The 27804-nt window shown below is 33.5% G+C and overlaps 1 protein-coding gene across 4 annotated transcripts; it reads left to right on the top strand.

Moving 5' to 3' along the window:
- Window positions 1-135: 135 nt before the first annotated feature.
- Window positions 136-27278, top strand: LOC126733423 (uncharacterized). 4 transcript variants are annotated; one of them, XM_050436735.1, is made up of 5 exons: window positions 136-661; window positions 7613-7770; window positions 7829-8019; window positions 17440-17842; window positions 17906-27278. In XM_050436735.1, the coding sequence occupies exons 1-5, from the start codon at window positions 366-368 to the stop codon at window positions 18124-18126; spliced, it is 1269 nt and encodes a 422-aa protein (XP_050292692.1). In that variant the 5' UTR covers window positions 136-365; the 3' UTR covers window positions 18127-27278. The 4 variants fall into 4 exon arrangements, with proteins under 4 accessions (XP_050292692.1, XP_050292690.1, XP_050292691.1 ...); XM_050436734.1 differs by having other exon boundaries at window positions 137-661; window positions 17440-18104; window positions 26902-27278; XM_050436736.1 differs by having other exon boundaries at window positions 140-328; window positions 382-661; window positions 17440-27278.
- Window positions 27279-27804: the final 526 nt, after the last annotated feature.

Genomic DNA, 27804 nt, shown 5'->3' with positions numbered 1-27804 from the left:
TAATTATTTTAATTTTTTGAAATAATAATATTTGTATTAATTATTTAAAAATTATTAGTGAATATTTAATTTTCAGATATTTACGTTTCCAAAAAGGATTTTATTTATATAAAAATTTGTCGTATATACAGACAGTTGTTTGACTAACCACGCGGAATAGACAGTTAACAGCTGTCAAAAGTTCGTTTACCTGTCAAAAAAGTTCATAGGTTAGAAAAGTTCAAACAAGGAACAAACAACAATATTTTATAAATACCGCTCGAACAAGTAGCAAGCTTTAAAGAATAAATCTGAAACAAGTACCCGCAGAAGTACCATAGGACATAAGGTTTCAAATTTTATTAAAACACTTCTTTATATTCAATATGTCGCACGGTATAGGCAGAGGCAGAGGTTGGCTTAACCTGAAGGCTCAGAATCAGACTATAAACGCTCCGGGCTCAGAAAATGCTCAGAGCCCTCCCGCTTTGAATAATCTACCGCCTCCAAAGGTTAATTCTAATGTAATTGATACATTCTCAGATGCCCAGAATGATTATTCAAGTCTGGTGAGCAAAATAAAGCATTTAGATATAAATGATGATGGGATCATGTTTAATCAGAAAATCAAGCATATTATTGAGAGTTGGTACCAGGACTGCCAAAATGCACCTGAAGTAGAGTAAGTATTATAATAGTTAATTTTATGAGAATTTATTAATATAAATTTATACAGTAATTGAGCTTCTTTCTAATGTCATGTTCATAATTGTTTATTGTAATGCACTCATTCATCTAACCTTATATTTCATATAATGAAACCTTGTATATTGAGTATAATAGAAATTTGGTTTCATTCCAATAAAACCAAGTATTTTTACTTTTGTTATTAGTTGCTTTATCTTAGTTAACTCCATCAAAAGTCTTAGAAATGTCAATAGAAACCAGTTGTGGCTTTTATCTATTTATTTACATCTTACAGGCATTTATTTTAAGAGCAATCTTGTTTTTGGGATATATAAATGACCTGAAATATCTCTGGAGAATTCACCCTGTTTGCGGACAATACATCAATATTATTAGGAGTTAAGGCAAGGGAGCTCTTGCAGCAATCCATGAGGAACTATATGAATATTTTAATGAATGGTTCATATCCAATTGTTTTTTTTTTTAATCAAAGAGAAACACATATTGTGGGATTTAGGTGTGACATAGCAAGTCTGCTTGCAAATGGTAACTCTTTGCTAAAGGTTAGAGCAAAAAATTACAAATTCATAGAAGAACCAATACATATTTCTAAAGCATAAAATTTAAAGAAGTATTTTAAAAAATGTAAAGAGAATAAAAAAAAAAGCTGATATTAACTAAGTTTTTTTTTGATTTGATGATAATAGTACATCTCTGAACATAGATTTCAATATAAGTCCAAGGCGCTTTGCTAAGTTTGTTGAGGATTTTCATGTGTGACTTTGTATATTGTTGTGGGGTTTTTGCTATTCTGTTTAATTGTGTGTACATACTATTCATACTTCATACTATTGTGTGCTGGTTTAAACCAATTTTGGAGGTGATAATTGGGTTCAAGGGAGTGAAAACTGAATTTAATTAATTTTATTGTGTTCTTTTGTTGTATATTTTTTAAGTTCTCCTGTTGCCATTATTTATTAATCCTGTTTTATTCTATGACTGTGATAGTGATGGGTTGTGAATATCAAATGATAATTATATAAAATAATACTAAGTATAAATTGTTTGAGGTTATAAATTATTGTTATTGTAAATTATGCTATTTCTGTAAAAATGGGTAATGCCCGTAAATAAATAAATAAAAAAGTTTCTGAGCATTCTGATTGATAAATAATAACAATAAGGAGTTTTCCCTAATTGCCTTAAAACTGCCAAGGCGATTCCTATTCATAAGAAGGAGCCTAAGTTTATTCTTGAAAATCATTGCCCTATTTTGCTAATTCCTATATTTGGAAAGATCTTCGAATCTCTGCTTAAGATGCAGATTGAATGGTATTTTGAACTCAATTCATTGTTCTATGAAAAACAGCACTGCTTTAGGAAATCACATTCAACCAGCTTGGCAGTTATGGATTTGTGTGAGAAGGCGCTCAAGGGCTTTAAGGGTGGCTTACACACTCATGCCACATTTTATGATTTATTGAGAGCCTTTGATTGTGTTGAGCATGACATTCTTCTACAAAAATTGAATTACTACAAATTTGACACCAGTAATTTTCATTTACTTCTGTCCTATCTGTATGATAGAAGTCAGTATGTGACTTTAATATCAGCTGGTGACTTTAATATCAACTACACTGATGAAACCTTGCCACATACTTCTCTTTTAAGTATTTTAAATTCTTACGACTTGAAAATGCATGTTCTTTCTCCCACACGAATAACTTCTTCATCTGCAATTACAATTGACTATTTCTGTACAAATTTTGATGACATCTTATGCCTCAGTACTCCCATCTGGTATTTCCGACCATAAAGCTATTCTTGCTAAAATGCCATATAATACTGTATTATCTTGATCTCATTATATGGGAAGAATTTTCAGCAGGAGAAATTTCATTGCTTTTTCTGCTGCTACAGCTTCGGTATATTGGAATGCACTTGAAACGGCTTCTGACCCACTTACTTTATTTTTTTAAGTTTTTAAGTTCTGTGTGATAAGATCAATCAGTGCTTTCCTAAAATGAGGCTTAAAACTAAGAAACGAAAACCATGTGTTACAAGAGGCCTTAGAATTTCAGCTAGAAACCTCCGTTTTTTGACTAAATTGTGCAAATATACCACAAATGAAAATATCCTTGTATATCATCAGAAATACCGTAGTCTATACAGAAAGACAATTAAAGCAGCAAAATCTAATTATTATAGGGATCGTTTAAATATGTCATTGAATAGGCAAAGAGAGTGTTGGTCGATTATTAATGATTTTAGACATTGCCATAGAAAAGTATCTGAACCGGAGTTAAGACCTGACATTTTAAATGACTATTATTGTGATATACCTAATATCTTGCTCAAGGGCATTCGTAGTAACATTGATCCCTTACACTATCTTCAACAAGTGTCGGTTGAGCATTCATTTTTCTTTCATCCTGTCGATCTTACCGAAGTAAAAAATGAAATCAAACGCCTAAAAAACCATAAACCATCTGGAGCTGATGGGATATCTTCGAGGTTGTTACTCTTTTTGCCTGATTCAGCCTTAAATGCTTTAGTTTCTGCCATAAACAATTCTTTACATATTGGCATTTTTCCTTCATGTTTAAAAGAGGCAGTGGTTATCCCTCTTCATATGGGTGGAGATTTGGATCAGCCTTGTAATTTCCGTCCCTTTTCTATTTTGTCTGCCCTCTCTGAGATAGTTGAAAAACTTGCAAAAAGCAGAATTTTGTCCTTTTTACATCATATTGGCATTTTGTCTGCAAATCAGTTTGGATTTCAAGCCGGTAAAGGGACTCATGATGCTGTTTTTACCTTTTTGGAGAGCGTCTATATGTCCTTGAATTCTGGAGAGTCATCGGCGGCAGTGTTTTGTGATCTATCCAAAGCATTTGACTGTGTGTTCAAGTATGTTCAAAGTATGTTCAAAAAGTTTTGTCTTCTTGTGTTTAATTTTGTTCATTGTTTTGTCAATTTTTGTTTTGTTTTTTTTTAGCTTTAGGATGCTTGTACACAAGATTATTCTTACGTAATATAGCACATTTTCTTTCTTTCTTTCTTTCTGATGCTGGTGAAGTGAATATTTCTTGCATATTTCAAGAGTCAAAAATGTGCAAACTTGAAAGACTGGGCTGTTTCAAATAGATTATGTCTGAACAAAACCAAAACCCAGCAGATTATTTTTTCTCTTCAAGATCTTGGTTCTTTCCCGTATCTCTTGAATGTAACAGTCAATTTCCTTGGTGTCACTCTTGATGGTGACTTAACCTGGCTGAGTCAAGTTGAAGAGTTGTCATCCAAATTTTCAAGATGCATATTCTCTTCTATAATGACATACTCTCTTATCAGCTGTGGGCACTCAGTGCACATATCTAAGATATTTTCATTGCAAAGAAGATGTGTGAGGCTGATTGCTTGTTTGGCTATTGTAAATCCCACTTCTGGAAATTGAAAATTCTCCCTCTACCCTATGCATTTATTCTAGTGTGCCTATTATATGTTAGGGAAAATGTGACTGACTATGCAACATATACTGATACCCACCGGCATTATACCAGAAATAATGACTGCTTAATTCCACCTTTCAATTGACTCTCCACATCAAGAACTGGGGTTTCACACTACAGAGTAAAATTTTTTAATGCCCTGCCAGCCTCTGTAAGGGTTCTGCCACTTTGTATATTCAAAAATAAAGTTAAAGTTTCTTAATTAACAACTTTTTACTCATTTGAGGAATTTCTTCACTCCTCCTTTTACAGGGAAGAATTAGATGTAAAAAATAAAACAGAGGCAATAAAAGTAAAACTATGTCAAGTACTTAAGCATATCCAGAGGAATGAAAAAAAAACTGTCTATATGCTAAAGCAGACTATATACCAGAAAAACTATTATTATAATTTTGCACATTATAATATTAGGGGATTTAAGGAAAATATTAATCCTAGCAGGATTTACTTAAAATAACCTAAAATGCCTAGAGTTTATTCTTGGTACCAGAAAATTAAGTGGAGCCAAAAGGTTGTATTTTTTTGCTAAGGGTATAATATTAAATTTATTTATGTATAATTGACTACCCAAAACTCTTACTCCTCCCTCTCTAAATCAAAGATAATTCATAAACCTATGCTGAATGCACTCAATTTGTTGCACCAGTGTTGTCGACTTGCTTTCCAAGGAAATAAATTATATAAACAATTATTTTTGCATAAAATATTGTCTGGTATGAATGGAATAACATAATAATCGTAGCATAAAATCGACGCAGTAATAAAACAATAATAGAAGAAATATAATATATAATATCTATTGATTATACATATATTTTGTCCTACTTTAATATAACCTTACATAAGTAAACTTTTGATAAACTGACGTTTTGATTAAGAAAAAAAATACTTAATTAATTTTAAAAATAACATAACAGGAATAAGCATAGAAAACACATGCACGCCAATAAAAAAACATAAGACACTTTTCTTCGTCTAAAATTAGATTTACAGAATCGGTTTCTGGACGCTGTCGCTGATGTTTATATAAAATAGATGTACCCATATTGGTTACCATTGTTTTATCTATTTCTCAATTAAAGCAAGTCAAAGTTTTGGTAAATGATCTTTTTGAGTGCAAAATGCCTAATAAAGAATTAGAACTCAATCTATTTCGAGTTCTTGTTTTATTTAAATTTATAACCGAAAAAACTCTTTCGACACAAGTACTACTATGTGGCAAAATTTGAATATGGTGCACAAGCTTTAAAATATTTGGAAATATTTTTTGACCCTCCCGTTTTTTAAATTAGATGAAAATCCTTTTCTTCAAAGTCTCCCAAACCATTGAGCAAAAGGCGCCATTTTCTGTCTATGCTATTGTAGTTATTTTCAGTAATTAAATTGGAAAAACTGGTACTACTTACTTTGGGAAACTTTATTATATATATTACTGGGTATAATGAAAGTCATGTATTTTAAACCTTTTCTTGAGAATGAAATTCTAGTTTTTATTTGGTCTAGCAGCTCTTGATAGAATTTAAGGCATGAAATTCTAAACTTTTCAAGTTCAAATCCAGATAACTCTGTGTGTAATTATATAAGCAGTGATCGAGCCACCAAGATAAAAGCGCAAGATGTCGCACTCGTAAACTGGAATTATTTTATGAGGAAATGACGAATAAATAATTTTTTTATGATATTATCTATAATTTAGGAATTGACTTATTATTTTTCTGCAATTTTTAATGAAATATCAAAATTCTCAAAAATCCGTATATCGGAGATCAAAACCAAAAACCCTTAGATCTAAGGATAAATCCGTAGGGTTGGCAACACTGTACCATCCAAAAGTAAACAACGAGCGCAGTTGCCAAATACATTTATCGCGAGAATATTTCTGGGCAAAATCTACAGCGTTGCCGTTGTGTGTGGAAATTTAATGATTTAAAGAATCCAAATTAAAAATATTAATTATTATTAGTGTTTAGTGTAAACATAGTACAAAATAGTTTTGGTTATTAAACGAGTTTTACTCTTTCGTTTCCTTTATAATAAAGAATGCAACTCAGTTTCTGCTAATTATAACAATTTATTATATCACTTTATTTTCTTCTGTTAAAATTGAGTAATCACTAGCATGTTTATCAACAAAATATCCCCTCTGCCCCCTGTGTAGATGTTGCGCTCAATCCGAAGCAGCCAATGTTTATTCTAGTGTATTCAATGTTCTAAGGGTAGATCGCATCGTAACAAATAACACATTCATTCCATGTGGAGTGCATGTGCTTCATGGAAATGGAATTTTCTCAGCTGTAATCTTCTTTATTTCACCTTTAAGACGATGAGAACATCCTTGATTGCTAATAGGAGCCTGTATATTACACTTGATCAGTCTTGCAGTGATCTGAGGGAGTGAGTGGTATTAAATTGATTATGCTTAAATCAGAAAAAAACCAAAAAAATAATTTTTTCTCTTAGAGATTGTAGTCATGGTCAACAGTCTTGAGAAAGTTGTAATTTTCGTTGGTGTCACTCACGTATTGACCTGGCGGACCCATGTCGGGAATCTCTCATCTAAATTATCAAGATGTATATTCCTAATATGTTATAATGTATAGTGTTTGTTTAATCGGGGTCACTCTTCCCAAATGCTTAAAATATTTGCCTTATAACGCAGAAGTATAATTGCCTATGCCTCCGATTTATAAGGAGGAATGCTGAAAAATTTATGACCCATGCTGATATTCACTCATACTATAAATGAACAATGGCTCATTGGTACTGCGGTATCAGAGGCCTTACAGGTCCTGTAATGGCACATCTTCCTATAGAGTCGGCTTTTCAATGTACTGCCTGACTGTTAAGAATTTGCTCCTTTCTTTATTTTAAAATGTCTTTTACTCATTTGAGGAGTACCTCCGGTTCAACTTTATTGGCTTTGTGACCCAATTGTTTTATGTCTTGTGTTGTGTCTTATTGGTGTAGTTGTGTTCTTAGCTTTGAATAGTTCTAGACGTTTCATTGTATTTTTTAGATATATATGTTTGCATTTTATATTTTTTCTTTGTGTAACAGTGCTTTGCTTGTTAACACTAACAGCTGAACAAATAAATGATTTTTCAGTAATCGTTTATTCAATCATTTATTTTATTCAACAACATGGGAATCATATTTAGAAAAACAAAATAAAATTCTGTCTTTTGCACTTACATGCACCAAAAATATTAGCTCTTTTTCCTCCTTGATTTTCATTAAGATGTAATTGGGTTTTGCCATTAAGTTCAAGAGTCTTTTCAAAATTCTGGAGAACTAGACTAAACTATAAATGCTTTCGCTAAATAGTTAGCATTCCTAAAACTTTCTTACATACTAAAAAAAATAAACAAAAACTAAATAGTATACTGACTTTTAGTCAGTATATTATTTATTGAATGTAGTACTAATTTTTACATTTCCAGGCAGAGTTTTAATTTAATTTACGAAGCCAGTTTGGCAGATCCAGAAACAGCCGGCAAACTAGTGCTACTAATCGCTTCCAGGACGTTTTTGTCGCAAGAAATTCACGAACAAAATATCAGGATGATGTTTCTGCGGAAGTTACAACAAAGCTTTGAAAGTAGGTATAAAAACTTTTTTTTTTAATGGTCGTTTTTATAACTGGAACCTTGTTTTAGCTTGCGTCCAATTACAATCCGCCAGCCCAAATTTATTTAGAAATAGTGTGCAACTCATGGGGGAATTTTTTAACAAAGCCAGGATGGCCAACGGGCAACAGTTTACGTTCATGTCGGCTCCATTATTGTCTTATTTGGACATGCTGCTTGATTCTGGTGATTGTATAGATCTCAAACTTTTTACTACACAGGTAAGGAAAATGTTCTTTTATATAAATAATAGCAAGTTAAATTTAATTACTAGAATACCGATAAAATTGCAAAACTACAGGCCATTTTTCCATATTTTTAAATTTTACACATAATAAAACTGCTAGGAATACAAAAACTGATATTAAACCGAAATTTAAATTTAAATTAGGGAAAACTGAAATGTATTTATTTATTTCATATTTAATACCGTCTTCACATTTCCTTATAGAATAGACCATAGAATGGTGAAAAGAAAGTCATATTAATTATATATTATACTGTGTGTTAAAAAGGCAGAACCTCTTTAATAATTCGTAAATGGGTACTTTAATCAAAAAGTGTCCCAAATAAAAATTATAGATTTCTTTCAGATCTACATTAGGAAAATAACTTTGTGATACCTCATGTATATGGAGTAGAGACCAAAGTCGCCTTTTTTTAAATAGAATGGTTTTTTGTGCAATTTTTTTTAATGTATTATACACAAAATTTTAATAACTTCATGTAAGATATGCTAAACCTAACTTAAACAGATTAAATGATACAACGGTTTAAAAAAATTATTTCATACGTTTTCTAAAATATCGGGAGTTGAAATTAACATTCTGCGCTAATTCTGTCTTGTAGTAGCTTAATATTTTTCGGCTTTGTCTCATAAACTTTATTTTTTAAATTCCCCCCGAGAAAATTGTCTGAGCGTGTAAGATCAGGGTTTCTTGCTGGTCATTCAATTTCACCTCTTCTGCTAATTCAATGTTTTGGAAAAGTCATATCTAAGAATATTCTTACATTAACTCCAAAAAGAGAAGAGGCGTCATTTTATTGAAACCATATTTAATGGAACTTAGCATTACCATGTCTTCCTTTTTATGGAACTCTCTGAATTTCCAGCAAACTCAGGTAGCGGGTGGCATTTAAATTATTTTGGACGTATCAACCTATTACCAAATATATCTGCTCAAAAATTTACCTTTTTAGAATACTGTGTATGTGTTTCACGCATCCAGTGTCGATTTTCATCTGACCAATATCTGCAATTATGTCGATGCATTGTGCCATTCATCATAAAAGTCAATTCATAAAAGAGTGTTTTTTAAAATTGATTTTCTTCACATTTTTGCATCATGAAATTACCTCAACAGGTAAAAACGTTTAAGATTAACAAGGCTGTCAAAGAGATAAACATTTAAAATCATCTGCAAAAAGTAAAACTTTTGCATTGTCAATATTTCTAATTATGCCATTAATAGCAACTAAGAAAAGGAGAGACCAGAGAAATTGGAGCCCTGATGAATCCTAGATGCACTCCTGAAGAAAGAATGCTGACTTTCACTCTTTAATTTTAATGTAGGGTTAAGATAGAGAACTCTGATAGAGCTTTCATAACTATCATGCAACGTCTTACCCTGTCAAATGTCTTCTTCATATTGTTGTGCATAACATCCTCCTGTTGCCGGGCAGAGCAGCGCGGTGGGTATATACCTGCCTAGCAGTCGTGTGGCCCTGGGTTCGAGTCCCAGACTTGGCATGGTCGTTTGTGATGTTCGATTTAGTTTTAAATACTAAAAATAAATAAAAAATTATATATAGACGGCTGTCGTGACTAAATGTGCTCAGCACAAGGTCAATAAATGAATTAAAAAAAAAACATCCTCCTGAGATTTGTTCCTCATAGCATATTTGGACAGAAGGAGATTAACCATGTTGGCATGATTAGCAATCCGAATATTTTGGAACTTAATGCTAATTGGCCTATAACTTTTTATATAATGTTTAGAACCAATTGTTCGTAAATGGTATGGCTTTGCTGACTTTCCGTCTATGAGGATGATGATGAAGTTAGCGTATTTAAAAATTAAAAGGAAGATTAACTTGATTCAGTAGGTATTCAGGTGAGTTTTTCAAAATATATCCGGTTTGATTTATTTTTTGTTTATCTTTGTAATTTCTCTACCTATCAAAATTTTAAGACCACTTTTAACATGCTGCGAAACATCCTTCAGTCCCGGTTCAGCCCGCATGCGAGTTTGGGATTTGCTAAGCTTCTCAGATCCTCGGCAAGCAACTCCTCCTTTAGAGAACAGAAAGCATCCCAAACGTCCTTATAGGTCGACTTCTGGTATACGCCTCTTTAGTAACTAGATAGAAGATTCTTTCCATCGTTCTCTTCATCAGTTATCTTGAATGCTTGCCCGGTTCCGGGAATAGACCGACACAGCTCCTAAATTCTGCCCACCTTTCTTCTGAAAAATTTCAGCTATTCCACTACTCCAGACATTTGTAATTCTCTAGCTATACAATATGCCAGGAAATATCTAGCTGGAGCAGTATATAGGTCTTGCTGCACTTCGCAGTCACGCCGTACCGACTCATTCGGGCATTAGAATCATTAGCCATGAATTTATTGAATGTCAAATCCGACTCTGGTTGGATTTGCCGGCTCAGCGTCTTCATGGTTTCCAAAAAAAGGAGCCAGTCGGTTAACGTGAATGGCTCGAGTTTTGTCCCTTGGCGGCTTTTATATTCTGTACAGAACATCGTTATATCCAGCACTCTGTATAGTCTATCCCAGGATGTTTGAAGTTTCGGTGACAGATCTTCCATCTCTTAGGGTCATAGAGCAAAACTAAGTCACCGTTGTTGTACGTCAGGTCTTTAACTTTGACATATTATTATACATCCTTCGTCCGATCACTGGCATCTTGAATGGAAATGCGTACTTGGTTAATAATAACTTCTAGTTCTAATGAACAGCTAGGCTCCTATGCCCACATTGCTAGCATGGGTATCCAGTACCAATTTTCCTTCAGGTAGTGGATAGCTCAGGATAGGTGCGCTTGTACAGACTCTTTTAGGTGATCGAAGACTTCCCGACAGTCTTGGAATCATTAGAATGTTCGTTCTCCTTCTGTGAGACTGGTCAATGGTCTTGCGATGGGTGGCAAATCCCTCCTATAATCCCAAGATGCGTAGCTCATGCTTGTCTGTCGGAAACCGACCCATCTTTGACAATCTGGAGCTTTGCCTTATCAATCGCAACTTCTTGACTGGAAAAGACGTGACCCAATTTCATCTGTTTCAAAGAGCTGTGCAGTATCTTTGAAACAGATGAAATTTCTTTGGGGCTGAAATTTAATTCAGAACCTCGTAGCCTTAGGAACACATCTTCATATCTAGCGAAATATCTTCATCAATCCAGCGGGGGTGTCCAAAGTGTCGTCAACGCGAGGAAGAGGATACAATATATTCAGATTATACAGATATATAGTGTATATGCCGAGGAAGAGGATAGCTGTCTTTTTTAGTAACGTTTTTAGGCTGCCGGTAATCTACGTAAAATCTGTGGTCTCTTTAAACTGTCTGTCAGGTGAGATGAGAATTTCCTGTATTGATTTTGTGCTAAAATATGTACTGAAGTGAGGACCACATTTGTCCCCAGTATCAAAAATATCTGAATATCTATGGACCAAATGCCTCAGCCTCCTTCTTTGGTCTGGCCTTAGAACGGTGCCCGACGATGATAGCAGCTCTTCTTTCTTCTTTTAGAATGGGTTCTCGGCTAATGCCTCTCGACCAACAGACTCGTCGTTCATTGCAGATTCGTACATAATTATTTCATTGGACTCCAACACTGTAGTTCCTTTCACGATGTAAAACACCTTCCTCATCATCTGTCTTCCTGCTTAAAGCTCTACTCGAAGCTTTTAGTGTCCATTATGTCGATCCCGATGATTACCTTAACCTCAACCACTATCACAGGATGTTCAAATGTGGCTTTTCCTATGTTAAACGTGATGTTTGTTTCACTATGGACATTTGCCGTCTCTAATCGTATACGCCATTTTGATTGCCGAATTTTAGCTGTAGATCTTACTATGTTGGGTTTTATAATTGTCTTTGTCGACATGTATCGACCCCTCGATAAGTCCTCCTCTCCTGGAACCATTTGCAGGACACGAGCCTGGGTTCTGTTCATGTTCTTGGCACCTTCAAATTCAAGAGCCCATGTTAGTGCATACACTTCCTTAGGTGAATGTGACTCACTTCACCATCGCGAAGGCCATTCAGGAATGCTTGGGCTGCCAAACGTTCCATGATCCTTTCCTGAACATCTAGATATGCCAGTCGAACCAAACGTGCAATATTGCCTTTGAAATCTTGCAATGATTTGTGTGTCTTTTGGCACCGATTTTTCAACTGCATGTGGTAGACATGTTGCACGTCTGACTGGCCATAACGCATTTCCAAATGCCTCACTAGGTAGATGTCTTGTTCTTCAGGGAACATTCTTGGTAGGATGGCAGCAGCATCTCCTCTCAAGGCCAATACTATGATGGTGTTTTGAACTGTATCAGCTCAACAGATTCGGTATGTCGACAAGCTTCGTTCTTGCTATCCACTGCAGAAGGTCTACAGGGGAGCCCATCGGTAATTTTGACGTCATGTTGCAATTTTGTTTTGAACATCCTGGGTCCTGTTCGCCAATGAAAGTATCCGCTTTTTCAGTGAAAATGTTTTTCCAGGATTTATTTCTTTTAAATCGTTTTTGTTTTCCAAAATCTTTTTTCGACCTGGCATAGATCTATCTTAGTGTGGAGTTTTCTTCCAGTTCTGTCTATAGTATTTCCCAGCAATTTAGGCTAAAGATTCAATGTTGGCGGAATTTTCTTCTTACAAAGTCAACAAGTACAAATTGTTAAAAGATGCTGATCTAGCCATAAATAAACTTTTGATAAACACTCTTCTGGTTCATGAAAGGTGTTATTCCCACATGTATACCACAGCCTCTCTGTGTCATAACTGTGTCATCGGCATAGCACACACCTTGATAACCGATTGTAGACTAAATAAAACTGGCCTCTAACACCTGTTTCTTGTGGTACCCCCTAAGTAAGAGATATGATGATATGTAAGAATTATGACACAATCAAGTACCTTTGATAGATTACAAAAGACTGCTGCAGAAACTCCACTAGTTACACCACTAGTAGTTAGATAACTAAGCCTCAACTCTTATTGCTCATACGTTTCAGTTGTATTATTAGGAACAAAATACACTACTATTAAGTATAAATTTTAACAGTGAGTGCTATTTTGACATCAAAGATTTTGCCTTCATTTTGCACCAAAGCAATTTTGAACTCCTAGTAATATCCCTCTGTCTTGAGATTTTCAAACCTATGATTAAAATATATAATAAAAACTACTGGATTAGCATATATTAAAACTACTTGAAATATTATATTAATTCATTTATCCAAGTTTCAGTCGAACTGATGAAGTCATTTTTATTTAATCGCAAATTAGATTTAAATTTGTTATAACTCCTCTGCAGTTTTGTTACAAAACGACAAATCATGATTTAGTTATTAGCAATCTATTACTTTTCAGTTGGGTTGATATAATTAAAATAAACTCGTGTCTACATATTTTGGACATTTGCTGTTGTTTTATATATTTTTCAAGATATTTAAATTTTATCTTTAAGGCTCAGGCTTTTTCAATCGTTTTTTTCTAATATCTTTCAGGCGTTTAAAGTAATTCCTTACATGTTTTTATTTCAGGTAGTTGTCATTTCAAGTATTTTCCGGGTATTATTTTTGTTCAGACACTTTCATTTCTTCCTGATCCCTTAAGTCATTTGGTCGAGGTTTTATTTTGTCCAGTACTATAATAAAATAATTATTTTTAAATGTGTTTCATGCTTTAGTCCAGATATTTAAAATACCTACTTCCAGGCATTTGACGATTTTTTTATATCCTTCTAGTTATTCGTAAAAAATCATACAGAAGATAGATTACTAGATACGGCCTAGGCTGATACTGGTATTTCTATAACAAACTGCTTTGCCATCCACTTTATATCTGTATTTAACAAGAATAGTAACCCTTCCAAACCACCTGAGGCAATCCTCAGGAGGTTTTGACACCTCGTGTCAATTTAAGCATATCAACCAGACGTCCCTTAGCGCTGCTATAATTGAAATAGCATTAGCTAAATTGGATTACAGGAAAGGAGTAGGTATCGATGGAATTCCAAAAAGGGTTTTAAAAGAGTACTGCCATTTTCTTTTCTTTCCACTTTTTCAAATTTTTAATCTGTCCCTAACTTCTGGAATTTTTTTCCAGATGACTGCAAGTTATCTCATTTGCCATATTTTTAAATCTAAGAATAAAATTAATTATCGCCAGATTAGAATTCTCTCTGTGGTGGTGTTCTGTCTGGCATATTTCAGGAAATAATTCAGAGATATTTCAGAGATCAACAACATGAATTCACTCGAGGTCGTTTAGTGCATACAAACTTGTTTGTTTTTAACAACTATACAGGGTGTTTGGCGGAGGGTTAGCCAAACTTGGTGGGCATATAGATAGGCTCAGATAGAAGATATTTTCTTAATAAACTTGTGTTCTAAAAGTCTCGGGTTTTTTTATATCATTGATTTTGTGTTATTTTCAGGATTTTCAAAAAATTTTGTCTTTTGACATCTTTAAATTTTTTCAGCATATTTTTCACGTTTTTTTTACATTTGTATTTAGTCTGTAATGTATCCTGAATCTAAAAAAATCAATTTCAAATACAATAAATCTATCAAGATGTTCTAAAAAACATCTCCAGTTAATACTCTTTTTAATGATATACGATGTGTAACACAAAGCCGACCAACTTGCCACAATTAATGACTTTAAAGGACAATAAAGTAAAAAAAAATATTTTTTAAATTTTATGTATTTATTTCAAAATTACAAATTTTATTAAAACTGCGCTCCCCTGGCTCTAATACATGCCCTACGTCGCCGTCGCATTTCCACTGTCGTATGACGAAGCCGCATCTCTTTTCTGATAGTTAGAAAAGCGGCATCGATTTGAATGGTCAAATAAGGAGATCGTGGAACATGTTATGGGATTGTTGTTGTGATAACAACAATATGTGCTACATATTGTTGTTGTCATTTGACATTTGTCATTTGTCGTGGTGTAACTTTTTAGCTTTCTTACGTACCCAAGTCGTTAATTTAGTATTGTATCGTTTCTTTAGTTGTTATTGTTATTGTTAATACTGTTGTTATTGTTGCTGTTAATTGAGTTTTTATATTGTTTTTGTGACTTTCCTTATTTTCGTATCATTATTGCCACAATGGCTGCATACACTACCGAAGAATACGCCGATATTGTCTTTGCTTATGGAAGAGCCAATGGTAATACGCGAGAAGCACAAAGAATTTATGAGGAGCAATAGCCCAATAGGCGTGTGCCTCATCACAACACTTTTGCTAACACTTTTCGTCAATTAAGAGAAACAGGCAATCTAAATTTTCAAGAACCGAGGATCAATCGGAGGCAGTATGATGTTGCTGTAGATGAAAACGTAATTCGCGCATTCGATGAGGATCCCACCACTAGTACAAGGAAAGTAGCTACAGATCTGAACATTTCTACATGGAAAGCATGGTCAGTTGTCAAGGCAGAAGGAAGGCACCCTTTCCATTACACCCCAGTGCAAGGCAATTTCATACTACATCAACAACTTAATTCCGCAATTTTTACTAGCATCGTGATACTCTATTCTAGGTCAACAAGCCGACTATGAGCGACGGGTACAATTTTGCCGCTTTTTGCTTCATGCAGACGTTGAAAATGGACACTTTTTAAAAAGCATCTTATGGACAGATGAATCAACATTTACACGTGCGGGGATATTTAACCAACATAATTTACATTATTAGGAAAACAAAAATGTAAATCCGCATTTCACCAGAGCCAAGTCTTTCCAAACAAGATTCAGTGTTAATGTTTGGGCAGGTGTGATTGGGAGACACCTCATCGGTCCACACTACTTGCCGAGAAACCTCAACGGGGACAATTACTTACATTTTTTACAAAATGATCTCTCACAATTATTGGCTGATATACCGATATTTAATAAAGCCAATCGTCTTCCAGAGTGACGGGTGTCCTGCGCACTATCGGATCGCCGTTAGAGAATTTCTGGACAATACTTTTCCCAATTCGTGGATCGGAAGAGCAGGTCCCATCGCATCGCCTCCACGGTCTCCTGATTTAACCCCTCTCGATTTTTACGTATGGGGACGTGCGAAAGAACTCGTGTACGAGGTGGAAATTGACAATCTAGACCACTTAATTCAAAGAATCAATGCCGCTTTTCTAACCGTCAGAGAAGAGATGCGACTTCGCCTTACGACAGTAGAAATGCGACGGCGATGTAGGGCATGTATAAGAGCCAGGGGAGCGCAGTTTCAACAAAATTTGTAATTTTGAAATAAATACATGACATTTAAAGAAATTTTTTTTTTCTTTATTTTCCTTTAAAGTCATGAATTGTGGCAAGTTAGTCGGCTTTGTGTTACATATCGTATATCATTGAAAAGAGTATTAACTGGAGATGTTTTTAAAACTACTTGAACATCTAGGTAGATTTTAGTTTTTTTTTGCGTCAAGTTAAAGTTACCTTTCATAACTTTTTGAGCTCAAAACGAATTATTTCGGTATTATTTGTACTTGATATTGATTTTTTTAGATTCAGGATACATTACAGACTAAATACAAATGTAAAAAAAAACGTGAAAAATATGCTGGAAAAATTTTAAGATGTCAAAAGGCATAATTTTTTGAAAATCCTGAAAATCAATGATATAAAAAAACCCGAGACTTTTAGAACACTGTATATTTAAATCTTTTGGCTACACCTAGTGAAATCTTTTCTTAAATTCACCTCATTTTCTGATCCATATTAACAAACTTAAAAATATTCAGTGCAGGTTTGTGTCCTATTTGAGTATTAACTTCTTATCAAGCAGAAGTTCTTTGAAGTTTGCTTTGCATTTAAAGTTCGGAATGGGATTGCTAGAAATCCAGAATGCCTGTACCTTTTTTCTTTACATATAACCTCTTATGCAACATGAAGTTAGGTGATTCTCCATATTCTCTTTTGCAGAATAATCTATTTATATAATAATTTTATATAGGAGTCCTATTAACAGAATAGCTTTTACAGTGATTAGTGATTGCAAAAGATCTTGATTTTTGTGGAAGTTTGTTAAATAGAATTAAGACTTCAGCTAGAGAAACTATTTTGGAATAGTGCCCCACTATTTAGATTAAGCTTAGCCAAGTATCGTTTATTATTATTATAGTTATTCCTTACTATTAATATGTGCTTGAAATGATATATGATAAATACATATTAATTCTTCATGATTTCCAGGTTTTTGAGATAATTTTCTCTTCTAGTCAGTTGAAGTGATTCTAAGCTTCTTCCTATAGTTCTTTAGATTAGATTGCCATCATGTGAACGTTGTTAAATTATCCATAACCTGGAAGTTTTACTTCTAGTTTTACTTCACTAATATCTTATAACTATGTTAGTTTATCTTATTAATCTCTAATGTTTTTTCAGTTATACTTAAATGGCAACACCCTCAAACAAGAATGCCCAGACCGCGTCACAGAGATCCTAGGAAAAATAAGACTGATGCTCACCTCAGACCAGAAATACACCAGCGAGTCAAAACTTTGGCTCCTTTTAGCCATCGAAATGGCCAACAATAGATTCGCCCTCTTACCGGCTGAAGTACACAATTTCTACCAAGAACACCTTGGAGATCACGCGATGGCTTTTTTCCAGGGCTCCCACGGCGCTTTAACCGTCCAACCGGTCCACAGTAAAAAACTAGAGAACTACCAAAGTCACATAAACGTACTTCAAGTATCGGATCCGCCTTCTGAATCGGCTCAGAATAACGTTTCGGGTCAGAGTAATAATAGTAGCGGGATCCAGAGCGATTTCATAAGTCACATCGGCAAGGATACTAACGATCAGGTTAATTTAAATAATACAATTAAATCTGGACGTCCGATCTTAGGTGCGGGCGCGCGGCTTCAGAAGAACCGAGTGCACCATCAGCAGCAACAAGATGATAACTCAAGTAATTGGAGCCAAGGGAGTAAGGGAGATAACGAAACTAATTGGAGAGAGAAAAAACCTGAGAATAATAGAAAGGATTGGGGGGATAAGAAGAAGGGGCAGCCTAAGATGAAGAAGGGTTGGGAGCACGATGACAGGTTTGACAATGATTATAGCTAACTAGTTGTTGTGTTTTTATTTTTTTAGGATATAGATAATTTTTTTTAATAGTTTGTCTCGACTATGCTGGATTTTTTGACTGGTGGGTAGTTGGCGTATATTCAGTATTTACATATTGGAGTGAGTGGTTATAGGGAAATTTTATAATGCATGGAAACTTATTGTTTTAAAGATTTTAACCATATCGGGTTTTTTTAGGTGCCACTGTGGATATTTAAGGTGGTGATAGGTAACACCTAAGATGTTCAAAAAAAAAGAGCGATAGAATTGGTTATTTCGAATTTATTGCAAATAAAAATAATAAATAACAAGCCCCTGTGGCTTTGCGCATAATTTTTTTTTGCCATAATACGCTAGTAGAGCTAAAAATGGAGATGTATCTACAGAAGGTCGGACTGGAATATTTAAATATTTGTTGCCCATGTAAAAAAAACCCTCTGTAGACTTGGTGTTGGTATTTGTTTCAATCGTCTGTAAAACTACATCAAATTATAAACAAAACAGTATACATTAAATAAGATAACAAAATCATTTAGCATACCAGAAGAAAATGGTAAAAAAAATAAATTAAAAGGATTTAGTTTTTTTCCAGTTTTCTTTGCTCTTGAAAATAAATAATGATCTTGATTCATTTAGCAAACAAATGATATTCTACTTAACCATACATACAACTATATTAAACTGAAATGAAATCAAAAGGAACAGAATCAGTACACTGAACTAAAAAGGAATACATGAATCAATGGGGGAGAAAGCAATACAAAAAAATAACAAAATCATAATAAGTAAATAAAATAATAGCAGTGTACTATATTGGAAATTGCAGTATTGAAAACTTCGTCATATTTCTGATATTTACGGGATATGCAGAACATCATATCATAAAATATTAAAATTACGATAATAATTTGTTAATATTTTCTGTGTAAAATTACATAAGTGATGTTTCCAAATATTTTCTATTCTAAGCCATTTTAATTTAATAATCTTATTAGAAATGTGATCGCGTTTTTTAGATCAAAGATTATGTTTTTATGAAGAATATCAAGACAGGGGAGAATATTTAAAATTGCAATAATTAATGGAAGGAACGAGTGATTCGGTTAAAATTTTTTTTAAGCTTAAAGTTTAAAAAGTGTCTGTTAGTAAAAGGAGACATAATTTAACTAACACAAAAAGACTGTGGTATTTGATTTTATCGAATTTAGAGTAAGCTTCTGTAAATGTTATGAGAGCTCAGTTAGAAATTTTAAATCAGCATTTATACCAGCAACAATAAAGGTAGCGTTAATTTCAGTAGGCTCAAAAGAGATTTATTGCTGCGTCTCATTTGCATAAACCATCATATAACAATTCTTTAAAGATAACAGCAGTGTAAAGAATAAAAAGCAAAATCCCTCACATAGACTCTTGTGGAACACCAAATAATATATCCAATTTTTCAGAATACAAACAAACCCAACAAATTTATTGATGTCATACTAAAAAAGGAAAAAAAATATGTATAAATTAATACATGAATTACGTACATCTAAATTTTACAAAATGTTGTAGATCGGGTAATATCATTAAAGTTATTGCTTAAATGTATGTTATTCCTTAAATGTTTGTTATATATTTATCTGCTTGATAAATATATAATTTAATTTAAAGAAGATGATTTTTGAGAGAACCTAGAATATTTCAATTTAGATACTAGAAGCCTATGGTTTAACGTGTCCAATGCTTTAGTAGTCGAGCAGCATTATTTTTAAAGATTAGTTACTTTGGCAAGCGCTGTAGATGTACTTAATGAAGCCCTAAATCTAAATCGATTTGAATTTGAATTACCATTTGTAATTAAAATTCAAATATTTATAATTCAAAATTGACATAATACAGTGTATGGAATTAGACAATGTCCAAAGAAGCTAAAGTTACAAACATTATATTAATACTACTAGACTATTATTAAACCTAGTTTACATTTTAAGAAGCACGATTAAGCATATAAAGCAGTAATATTTAAAAATCAAAAAAGGTTTCAATTCCTTTTTAACTGGCGACAAACTATTGCAATGTTTTATGGCATTTGGAAATGAATTCAGAATCATATTTGTTGAAAAAGTTGGATGTGAAAAAAACTATGTCTCAAATAAACTAATTTTTTAAAAACAAATAAACACACTTGAAGTATATACGTACACGGAATAGTTAAAATCTCAAACTGACTAAAAAGCGATCTGCAGGAAGTTTTGAGGGGTACTCCTGCCACAGATCTAATATTTGTGTTTGATGTATGGTACATTACGATATACGCCGAAAAACCCCAAAACTGGATCCCATACAGAACCCTAGAGTGAATTATGTCATAGTACACGCACAGCAATTGGTTTTTATCCATGAAGGATCTAATATTTCTTATGGCATAACAAAGACTCCCTAATTTTAATGACAAATCATGGCAATGAGCCTCCCATGAAAGAGTGTCAGCCATGCCAAGAAACTTTGTTATGACTATTAGGGGAAGTGTGCCTGTGATGGACCCCTTAAGAAATTATTGGTACCATTTCTTTAGTTTTGTTGTTTCCATTTTTTTATACAAAAAACAATCTCACTGGATGTCAAATATAGGAAAGAGTGAATTTTGTAATAATATATATATTTTTTTTAATAATGAACGCCTTTAAAAAAAATATGAGGGTTCCATCAATGGCACCTTATGTGCCCATGTTGGCCCCTGTTGTAAATAAATATTATTTTATCTTATTAACTTCTTTTTTAAGCTTTAATAAAAAAATAATTTGTGGGGTACAAAAATATACATATAAACTCAAAAAATTAAGTACATAATTCACAAATAAATGATTTTCAACGGTAACTAACACCCGCACACTCAATGTGGCACCACGATTTATATACTTGACAGCGAATCCACTTTTCTTTGCTACGTAAGTGAGAGAATAACTCGTTGCAGTAAATGCAACTGGCATCATATGTGTCTTCTTTACCTTTTTTAAGGAATTCCTCCAAGATAGACTCATCTTCGTCAGAACTGTCATTTTCAATGACAAGTAGCCGTTTTACTGCCCTACCTTGTTGTTTTCTTAGTTTCGTTTCCTTTTCAATAACTTTTTCTTTGAGTTCTTGAATTTCTGTAGTGGAATTTAAATGACCAGTTTTTGCACGAGTTTTGCATTTTCTTTTTTCAACGCCCCCAGGTACCGCTTGAGGTGGAAGTAAAATTTCTTTCAGTGACACATTTAAAACTGAAGATGAAGAGGTGTGAAGACCAGAAGTACTTGGTTGATTTTGAATGTCTAACTCGATGGTACTGAGTTGAGCCTCCAATGGAATCTGCCTATCCGTTGCTAAAGCTGGCGCAAACTCCCAATCTTCATGGATGAATTCCCGTCTTTTTAAATGAATTTATTGCGTTAGATGGATTAGCATTCTTCAAAAAGGCTCGATTAAGAAGGCTTGCTATTTTATATTGTGTGACTGCCTTTCCTGGGTTTTGACGCAGCCATAATTGGATTTCCTGGTCAAAATAGGTGTGAAGAGGACGAAAGAATCTGACTCTAATGGTTGAACGTGATGGGAACAGTGCGCCGGAAAACAAAATGCTACAACCCCGTTTTCTTTAGAAAACTGTCTAGAAACAAGGCTTTTATGGCTACTGTGGCCATCTAAAAGTAAAAGAACCTTTTTCTCATTTGATGCTTTTGAATACCTTACAAAGTGCTTTAGCCATTTACAAAAAATGTCAGTGTTCATCCATCCTTTTTCTTGCACAAAAGCTATGCTACCAGCGGGAGCACCATTCATAAGCTCATCATTCATTCTTTGACGAGGATAAATAAGAGCAGGTGGAATATAAGTACCTATGGCATTCAGTGCGCACACTACAGTGACGTGTTTTCCGGAAGAAAGTTAAACTGCTCTAGAGTATTAGATAGTGCTTGAATATTTGGCTTGTTAAAAGCTTGGGCTCTGGCCAATGACGTGCTTTCTGGGCATCGCAAAGATATTCGTGGGTTACGTCTTAAAAATCGCCTAACCTACTTTCAACCTGCCATTTTTGTTTCCCGATTAAAATCATGTTTTATATTATTCCTCTTGGCTACTACAAATACCATCCGTCGCAAATCTTTAGAAGTTAGTCCAAAAAATCGTTTTTCCATTTCAATAATATGTTCGGCAATCTCCTCTTCGATGGCTTTAGAGAACGTTGCTTTTCGTCCTCCCAAATATCCTTTAGAACAGTCCCGCTTAGCTAAACGTCTTCTTAAAGTTGTCTTCGGTACAATGAAGGTTTTGGCTGCTAACTTAAAGCCCATATTGCTATTTCTTACATTCTTAATAGCCTGCCGCATGTCATCCTCATCCCACTGTTGCCTTTTTTTGGATGCCATATTTAAACCTAAATAGAAAAAAATATATCTATAGAATGACTAAATTTGTATATTGTTGCCAATGACGGACCCCTTGTTTATCATAAGACAATTTCAAGGGGTCCATCATAGGCTGTTTAGCACAAATCAAATAAAAATAAAAAATTCTTTGCCATAACCTCAATTTTTTCCCGGTAGTTAAAACGAAACAGTTTTCCTAAACAGCAGTGAGAAAAATAGATTCTAGCAAATAATACAACAAAAGTTGTCTAACATTAGGTTAACCTACTTTGTTATATCAGTACTTACCAATTTTAACTTTTCTGTTTATTTTCATAAAATCACTTTATATTTGCACGAGTACATATAAACAACTAAAGAAAAGCTTAAATCAACCTAACCAATGCGACGAAAATGTATTTTGCGCGGTAAATTTAAATATTTAACTAGTGGTCCATCATGGGCAGGGATCCATCATAGGCATATTTCCCCTATTTGTTGACGTTGCAAGAAACTACCATTCTTAAATACGCATGGTAAGATCAAGATTTAATTGACTGGTGCGAAAAATCATACATTTGTTTTCTTGATATTAAGAAGTTCCTTTAAACCAATTGTTTAGCTCATGTAATGTTTTTTTTTTGTTACAAGGGCTGACGTATCATCCGCGTACATATGTAACGCGACTTGCAGTAAACCTGTGGACAAAATATTTATAAATTTAAGAAATAACACAGGCCTGAGCTCACCTTGAGATACTCCCAAGTTACTGCGAAGCTTGTGGGAATAATATGAACCTGATTCATTCCTTATTTCCACGTATTGTGTCTGATTGAGTAAAGAGGAGGCGAACCAATTTAAGACGACACTCCTAATACCGTGTGATTGCTTAGATTACAAAAGATATCAAGTGCGTAGATAACCACATATAAAAACAGAAAATATAAAAGCAGACAAGGTAGATCTACTTAATTGGGAGTGCTACAGGCCTATAGTTGTCAATCAAATTAGGATCCTCTTTTTTAAAAACAGGAATAATCTTACAATTTAGGACTTTAGGCTCACTAAAAGACACTATACGACTATACAAAAAACATGCAAAAGAAATATTTTTAGGTTTTTCAATAAAAGATTTATTAAAATAATTAGCTGCTTCTATAGCACTTGTAAAATAATTCTAATTAATAAACCATTATTCTCTACACTAAACTCAAACGCTATACGATATTTTCTTGCTAACTGTTTTTTACTATGATTGATTCATATTTTATGTCTAGCACCTTTACTCCTATTATACGTCGTTTCCAATTCCGGGATCACACGTCGTCGCCGGTGTAATTATTTTGAATTTTTACTGGATTTTCTAATCCAATCTGTTACCCACGATTTTAATAAATTAAAATACCATAAGTATGGCGAATAAAATAAGTCAAATTTAACTTTAAAATTATTTTCCTTATAGACCTCTACCCATGTTGCACACTTAAGGACATATTCAAAATAAATTATATTAGTAAAAATAATAATAAGTCTTTAGATTGAAAATATTCATAAATTCATAAAGTTGTGAAATTGAAGCTTTAGGTCGAATAGATATGATGCGCAGGTCAAAAAATTCATTTGAATTTGCAAATTTTGCCAGTGGAAGACCAATCTCACTGTTAGTAGCAATTATTTAAGACTTAATTTAACTTCATATCGTCTTAGTTATACTAGGGTATTATGCCATGAAAATTATTACGATTACAACTATTGACGAAGCTAGAGGCTTGTTATTTATACAAAATTAACAAAACCACCGGTGTTTCTCGTTACCACCGTTATTCGCAATAAAGCTATACTAATCAACTTAAGGGCTCAATTCTTGAATACCTAGGTGTCCCCAATCACTACTTTAAGTATGTCTAGTGGGTCGTAGAATATCTGACACCGTCAGAATATTTTAAGGTTTGTTTTACATCGTACCGTCTGTATAAGTAAATACAGTGCATTCACAATGAAATCAACAACTTCATTTACAATTCCGGTGTTTTTTTCTTTTATTTTGCGGACACGTCGATTAGCTTTGTCACTTCACGCGTTTTTTGCAATAAAAATCGTCTATACAGGGTACCTCAAGTAGAAACTATAGCGGAAAAGTTAATTGTCTTAATTGAAACACCCTATATATCTTGAGAGTTTCTAATTTTACGATATTTTCTCAATACTTTTTGTATAGCGAACCATATGCCTAAAGTCAGCAGTTTGTCAAATTTTACGTAACGTAAATAAAAATTTATACAATATTTTTTATATAACTGATACAACTGATTCAATTTGTTGTCCATTTACTTCAATGTTTTTTTAAGGCAGTAAATAACTGCCAATTGCACATTTTCAATCACTGGATGTGGATCGATTTGCCTAATTTCTTGTCGAATTCCTTGCTTTAAATCAACATTATTTGGTCTTTCTCATTAACTTTAGAAATATAGCCCCATAAGAAAAAATGTGATGGGGTTATATCTGGTGTCCTTGGTGGTCACTCAATCGGTCCTCTTCCTCCAATGCATCTGTTACGAAAAGGTGCATCAAGAAATCGTCGAACGGCGATGGCTAAGGAGGTGCCCAGTCTTGTTGAAACCATACCTCTTTACTAGGTATGTCAACCTCTTGTGGATCAGGGAATAAAATAACTAAAGCAGGGATAGGTTCAAATAGTAGAAAGTCCAAGTAACGCTCTCCGTTTAATGTTTCTTCGAAAAAAAAAGGGTCCAAGGATTCGATATTTCACAATACCTACCCATACATTCATTTTTTAAGGGCGCTTTGTGTGGTATTCTTGGATGCAATGAGGATTTTCGGTTGCCCAATGTCCAAATTTGCCTGTTAACGTGGTAAATGGTCACGTAACGATTGGCCCATCAGAAAAAATAATATTTCGAATGAAATTTCCGTTTTCATTTTTAGCCTCAAGAATCTGCTCACAAAACTGCACTCGGCGGTGAAAATCGTCTTCTAACAATTCATGTATCAGTTGTACTTTATAAGGGTGATACTAGTTTTCGCGAAGTATTTTTGCCACCGTCACTAGTAACAAATTGTACTAATTGCAATATGGGGATAATAATTATTATTAATCCACATTTTCTCTTATTTTTATTGCAAAGGACGCATTGAGTCAAGTGGACAACAAATTAAACATTAGTTGCAATAAATATAGAATAAATTTTTATGTTTTCATTTTATATGTTTCGTTAGTCTGTTGGTCATATTTGGTAAGCTATTTACTTTAGGCATATGGTTGGCTATACAAAAAGTATTCAGACTATATCATAGAATTATTGTAAAACGTCATTATATGGAGAGTGTTCTATTTAAAATGTTGACGCCATAATTTCCACTCGAGCATCCTGTATAGCAATTTTTTATTTCAAAAAACACGCAAGTAACAATATTAATCGATGTGTCTAAAAAATAAATGAAGAAAAAAAAAACCTGAATTTTAAATTAATTTGTTCCTTTCGTCGTGAATGCACCGTATATACAGAACAAGAGAGATTATCATGGGCCCTACCTGTTTTTTTTTTTGTAAATATTAGATTTTAATATTAAATTTTAGATTCGTAAATTTTATTTATAATGGAGACTCTTTTTGGTAACTCTTAAATCTTGGTCGGCTCTTGCTTATTATGTTCAATATAGGGCAATTGGAAATTTACTTGCAACCGTTTAACTTTTTTTTTCGTAATTATCTCCGAGCCTTGAGTGGTAACTCTATATGTGGCTTAGTCAGACGCTTCCGTCCATCTCCGGAGGTTCCACTTGTCAGCAGCAGACTCTTCATTCATTCCTTTTAGCCCTTAAACTCTTTCTGGGACCTTGTTATACTTATATTATTGACTCCTGTAACACTTATATTATTGATTCATTTAAATAAATTTAAACATGCCTGCCTACCTATAAGGACCAGCTTCACCTCGTCCAGGAAAAAATGACAAAATCTTTATGTCGCAACAACTATAAGACTACCCTCAAAACCTTTTAAAATAATAATAAGTTAAATTGTTTATTTGTGATTTGAACAAATTTCAATGTCTGTGTTTAATGTTAAATTTATCTGTCTGTAATCAACATTTAAAAACTACATCCGATAAAGCTAGTATGTACGTACTAAACTAGTATATAGTACTATAGTGGCAAATATAAAGAATGTTTCATCGAGTCGGAAAAAGGTGGATTTCGCCTCTCTTTTCTTCTTCTTTAGATATTTTCATGGCTTTTTTTAGTACATTTACTGGAAAATGGGATATTACGATACAACAATAAAAATTGCATTATTCGATCTGAGTTTACACTTTATTTTGTAAGTAATATACATCTGCCCTTTTCGCATCATAGTAACTCTTTATACTATTTATAGCAGGACGTAGAGAAGATGGTGAGACAACGTTGCAGTAATTGGATTTTAAGTTATGATTAAGTATACATTTTAGATTTAGGTAATTTAGTAAATGTTTTTTTTTAACCATTTGTATATATTGTTTTTATGCTTAAATTGAGATTGTTCCGGCACCCAATTGTGACTTTTTAAATCGAGGTGCTATATTCTTGATTTTAGGATGTTTTTTATCTTTATGTTAATTGTATGTATATTTTTAGCACAAATTATCCTGAAATTGTAACTTAAAAGTGATAAAACATTTTATATAAAATTTAGGATATACCTATAGCGCATTTTGGTGCAGTTATACATTGCTGCAAGGTAAAGTTGTAGTGAATAAACTTTTTTAATGAGCAGTTGATGTGTTTTTTTAAACCGTCAAAACTTTTAATAAGAACTCTATTTTAAAGGAAGTATGACTTTTATTTTCAATTCCTCAATTAAGAGCCTAAGAAAGTTTGTTCATTTAATTTGCTTTTTAAAGCTATTATTTGTAATAATTAACAGTTTACTCTTATTATCCTACAGTGAAGGAGATACATAAGAATTAAGTTATGTTTATTCAACAAAAAGTTTTTATTTGACTTAAAGAAGAATAAAAAACAACAGATTTATTTTTATCACCGACCAAAAAATAATTTTGGCACTTAGTTTGTTTAGACTACTCCAAGTGCTTTGCATTGCTTCACATTAGTACTAATTATAAGTTAACGAATTGGAATTGACGAAACAGTGGGCTGCCAAGGCAGTTGTGCATATAGGTCTCCTGATGGACCCGTCATGCCCCACCGGGGGTTACCAGAGCCCAACGACCTTAGAGAAACCGATAAGGCTCTCTGGTCTGAAGGACTTAAAGTCGCTCGGTACACTGAAAGTGTTACC

The sequence above is a fragment of the Anthonomus grandis genome, chromosome 2 (assembly GCF_022605725.1).
Source record: "Anthonomus grandis grandis chromosome 2, icAntGran1.3, whole genome shotgun sequence".
Taxonomy (NCBI): Eukaryota; Metazoa; Arthropoda; class Insecta; order Coleoptera; family Curculionidae; genus Anthonomus; species Anthonomus grandis.
Note: the sequence above shows the minus strand (reverse complement) of the source record. Positions and strands in the feature narration are given on the sequence as shown.